We start from the raw sequence: 5,285 nt of genomic DNA, 5'->3' as shown, positions 1-5,285 counted from the left end.
GATGCTTCTTAGGTTCAACTTTTCTTTCAAGGTACTTACACTCTGTCTAGTATGCACACTGACATTACACATGCATCGGAGCATACTGGCTTCTTTCCTTGCGAGCTTACGCATGTCCTCAGCAGTCACAGCCCATGTTTCACTGCCATGTAGCATGGATGTTCGTACACATGCATCATACAGTCTACCCTTTACTCTGAGTGAGAGTCCCTTTGTCACCAGCAGAGGTAAGAGCTCTCTGAACTTTGCCCAGGATATTCTTATTCTAGCAGCTACACTTTCAGCGCACCCACCCCCACTACTAACTTGGTCACCCAGATAGCAGAAGCTATCAACTACCTCTAGTTTTTCTCCCTGGAATGACACAGAAGTTGTTTCCTGTTTGTTTACAGTGTTTATTGCACCTTATATATACGTATATATATATATTACATGGAAAAATGCAAGCATGGAAAGTCATATTCTTAAGATTATAAACCTGGAAAAGTACAGGACAAGTTATTACATCTGTAAAAGTACAGGACAAGCTATTACTTCTAGTAAAGTAAAGAATAAGAAACTTTTTACTTAAAATATTGCAGCAATGAATGCCAGTTCTTCAAATTTATCACTCTTTACAGTTCTCATCTTTTAAATTTATTGTACTAAACTGTTCAGTTAATTTGTAAGTTTGTCTAATTAGTCACTTTTTTCTGTATTTAAGGTAGTAAATTAGCCAAATTCCACTTAAATTAGTATATCGTTATTTGTAAACTATAATAAAATAAGTTTTAATATTCAAATTTTAATTTTAGCCGCAATGTTTTAAGTAAAAAGTTTCTTGTTCTTTACTAGAAGTAATAGCTTGTCCTATACTTTTACAGGTGTAATAACTTGTCCTGTACTTTTCCAGGTTTATAATCTTAAGAATATTACTTTTCATGCTCGCATTTTCTCATGTAATCCATGATTTTTCCAGGCATTGCTGTTATAAGATAATTACTAATGTGTCAATTAATAATTTAAGATTTTATCTTATAAAACACTGAAAGATATTTCAATTTTTCCATGAAAGTGATGATAATATTTCAATTTTTTTCATGTTTAATTTAACTATGTTGTGTTTGAATTATTTGATATTACCCATCCACACCAGATTAATGGCAGGCATTTTTATGATGTTGTTGGTTGCACTATGGCTCACCAAAAGTTACAAACAAGACCCCAAAACCATTAGTTACCAGGCTCACCTTAAATTACCTAATTTTGCCATATTAGGTCACAGGACTTCATTCAACAAAAAAAAAATTTCCAGTGTTTCCGGAATTAGGTATGTGGGGCGGTTCTCCCCACCTCATTCTTTCTGAATGAAAAAAAAAAAAAAGGGAATTGCAGCATATTAGGAGGTCAGGGTACTTGATTCTACGTAAAAAATCATGCAGGTGTTAATATAGAAATTTAACATAATGTTGTTGTTATTTAGCCTCAAATCAACCCTGATACTGCAGACCTATCATCAAAGACATTCCAGCCTTCAGCAAACCGTCTTTTTAGGGATAATCAAGGACATTATGTACAATGAGCATGTAATTTAGGTAGGGGGGTACTTTGGCTGCTATTTTTAGCGTGTCAAGCAACCAGGTAGAGACTCTTTCATTGGTTCGATTGTATGACGAGATTGTATGACGAGATTGTTTTTTTTTTTACACATATATGTAATATGCATATATATTATCGGCAGAAGTTAGAGAGTAAGTCAAAAGCTGAGAGTTTCGTGCATTGGCACTTCTCAAACACGAATTTGTCCATTGTCACTCTGTAACTTCTGACCAAATAACTCCTAAAATACAAACTTTTGTCAAAAATGTTAAGACTAAACCCTGTTCTATGTGACACATTCTACCAGTATTGGAAGTTTCGAAGTATTTAGTTTAAAAAAATTAATTAAATAATCTGTACATCAAACTGAATAGATCCAAAATGGATAAAAGACAAAGTTGACTTTGGCGAAATTTGAACTGAAAACATAAAGACAGACGAAATACCACTAAGCATTTCGCCCGGTTGCGTGCTAACATTTCCGCCAGCTCACAGCCTTAGAGATATTTTCTTTATTCTTATTGCTTGGGGTATCACTTCTTACTTACTGACATTAAATTTTGTGCATAACTCTTTTTCTACTATTTTTTGTCCAATGCGACAAATGATTCTGAATTCCTCGTGCATTTTTCTATCATTTAAGCCTAAGAAAAGTATACTTTTATTTTAAAATTAAAAAATTTATGTTAATTGATAATGAATATCTGCCTTACTGCCCCACCCCCTTGATGTCTGACATATTTTGATGTAACATTTTTTCTACGGAACCAAATCTCAAACTATTTATGCCAAAGTGTAGCTGAGGAGGTGTCCTCTTTAAAACTGTTAACAGTTTGCAATTTAGTTGAGAACTGAATTAGTGGTGAAGCTGCTGTGATTGACGAAATGGTTGACTTAAGAATATATTCACAACTTTATGACATGACATGATAAAACAAGTACTTTTATGCTTTCCGCAATCTTCTGGTTTATATAGCAGCAGTATTAACTGATAGATGTGCTTCACAATTAAAAAAAAAAATGTAGTGGAATGCTTGAAAGGCTCCAGCAAGCTGTATCCACATTAACTATTTAAATTTGATACATAGATTTCCAAAGCATGAAAATATGGGCTTGAATAACTGCTAAGAAACTTTTTGTTCTATGTATGTGCTTATAATATTCCTACACACACTTATAAAATGGTGATAATAATGTGAGGAGGAGAATAATGGTAGAATATAGGCACAGTAGGGGGATGAGGAAAAGAAACAAATATGTAGGAAGAATGTGATCTTGCGTGCTATATTTATCAATGTTTTTCTTCCAGATTGAGAGATGTCGCCCTTACTTCATTTCTTTAATGGGAGAAAAATTTGGTTGGAGCCAGAGAGAAGACAAACCTGATATTGTCCTTAATGAGAGTTTTAATTATGCCATTGAACATATCAGTGATTTAAAATGGTTGGAAGAGTGTCGTTATGGAGTCAGTGTAACACAGGTAGGGTGTAAATGTTTAGTAAAGAGTGTTTGTGTGTTGCATATGCGCTAAATATTGAGGCTATTGAAATACTTTAAAATTACTGAAAGTCATGTGATTGTGCTGCATCTACTTTAGGGTATAATCAATTATATCCACTTTGATTATTTATTTTATCACCTTCAAAAGGAAAGGCAAAGTTAATGGCAATAGTTTAACTCAGAACCTAAATGGGTGAATGAAATATTACACAATACTTTTATTCCATGCTCTCATTCTATCATCTCTCAATATATGTGTGCATGTCTGAAGGCACATGACATAGCAATTCAGATTTGTGACCACACAACCCCTAACATCTGGCTACCTAACTCCCCAGACCGCAACCCTCTTGATTATTTTGTGTAGGGTACAGTTGAGCGAGAGACCAATAAAACTCCTTATGGACTGAAGGCAAGGATTATGGCAGCATTCACCAACTTAAACAAGGAGACTATCCAGAAGAGTTGCAGGAGATTCCGAAGTCGTCTGGAGACTGTGGTTGAAGCCAATGGCGATTTTATTGGATAAATTTACTTTTTAGTATTTGAAGATATTTTTATGTAATTTTGGGAAATATATCTGTTAAAATGAGATGTCAGTGTTATTTTCACTTTTGTGTATTTTAGACAAGGGGATCGTCCAGAAGAGTTGCAAGAGATTCGGAAGTCATCCTTCACAATTTCCAGTCCTTTTTTTTGGAAAGTTACTAAGGGAAATGGATGGGTGGAATCTGACCCTTTTTTTTTGTTTTTGTTTTTTAATGAGTGAATATTGATTGCTTAGTCTCTTCACCTTTTACTTTCTTAGTATTTTATCCTTTTCAATTGAACTATGTTTTATGCTTTATTTATAGGTATTTTAATTCATATAAGTTTTAATTTATGTTTTGTATGCCTGTGTTTTGATTTCTAGATTATGATTCGTATTCTGGGATCAAAATAATATATTCCCAAACAACTTTAGACCGTACATTTTAATGCTGTTTGACACCATCGTAAGTCATGATAGCTGAGTGAGAGTTGGTAAAAGGAAGTACCTCAGTCATGTCATACATATTTTCATTGTCTCATTAATGTCACTGACTCTTTATCACTGTTTCATTGTCACTGTCCTGTTTGATAGGTTTCACATATCTAAGACAGTGCAAGTTCTTCACTGGTTATTGATAGAGAACTAATTAGCAAGAGAGACAAGGATTTTATACTAGGCTGATATTGTTTTACTTCATATTGCTCATTATGACTGTAGCATTGTTATATCACAGGCATAGCACATGTATCTGTGCTTGAATGTGTATGTGTGGGAACAAGTATGGCTCTGTGGTTGAGAAGGTCGTTTCTTATCATGTGGTTTGAATTTTATCCAAAAGACACCACAGAGATTCAAATCAAATCCTTGTTCTGAATAGAATTTCTACCCTTGTTGTTCTTCAGCTTGAAATTCAGCATGCTGTTCTGAATGATGTGATTCATTCCAAGGAACAGAGTTTCTTCTATCTAAGGGACCTACCAGATACTCACCAAATCGACAATGAAGAATACAAAGTTGGTGCTATTGTAGTTTGTTGTGTGTTTTGGATCGATGTGATATGGATTGTATGGGTTGTAGTGTGAAATGTTGGAGTACGGGAGTGAGTGGCAGGGTGAAGAGAAGTGTGGTAAGCTCTTGTGGGATAAAGCAATATAATATATGGTGGAGTGCACCTTGATGGGGATACTACATGTTGTGAGGGAGAATGATGTAATGTGATGGAGTTTGGCATGGGAGGAATGTTGTGTGGTGTAGTGAATATAGGATGATATGGTCTGTGGTATGGTGATGTCAATATTTTGTGGTCAGCTCTTTGTGGTGTTAGGGGCTGTGATGAGCTGTGTGTTGTTGGTGGAGAGAGATGAGACAAACAGAAGTGAAGCCAGACCGGAAGGGCCAGACCGGAAGGGTCAGACCGGAAGTCGGCCACACACGGTCGAAGGCCAGCACGTGCGAGTCAGAAAACAGACAGGTTACGAGAAAGACGTGTTTAGATCAAGAGCGATTGTGTACTCCGCTGCGGTCGACAAGGTAAGGTCCAACGTTTCATTCTGTCCTTTTGCTTCTTGTTGTCTTTTTCCTCCATCACACCACAAGCTATTTCGGCCCATAAGAAAAAAAAAAAATTATGAGTGTAGTCCGGATTTCGAGTGATATCATTAAACCGTTTTGCGGT

The 5,285-nt window shown here is 35.5% G+C and overlaps 1 protein-coding gene across 1 annotated transcript in view; it reads left to right on the top strand.

Annotated features, from left to right (window-relative positions):
* The window catches only part of LOC106883700 (uncharacterized), a gene marked incomplete at its 3' end in the record, with an annotated part of 68,173 nt that overhangs the window by 48,751 nt on the left and 14,137 nt on the right, over positions 1-5,285 (top strand). Inside the window, exons 16-17 of the mRNA XM_052972748.1 lie at positions 2,888-3,058; positions 4,513-4,623. Coding sequence (XP_052828708.1) covers positions 2,888-3,058; positions 4,513-4,623 — 282 coding nt within the window. The remainder of the gene's footprint in view (positions 1-2,887; positions 3,059-4,512; positions 4,624-5,285) is intronic.

The sequence above is a fragment of the Octopus bimaculoides genome, chromosome 14 (genome assembly GCF_001194135.2).
Source record: "Octopus bimaculoides isolate UCB-OBI-ISO-001 chromosome 14, ASM119413v2, whole genome shotgun sequence".
In the NCBI taxonomy this organism is placed as follows: Eukaryota; Metazoa; Mollusca; class Cephalopoda; order Octopoda; family Octopodidae; genus Octopus; species Octopus bimaculoides.
Note: the sequence above shows the minus strand (reverse complement) of the source record. Positions and strands in the feature narration are given on the sequence as shown.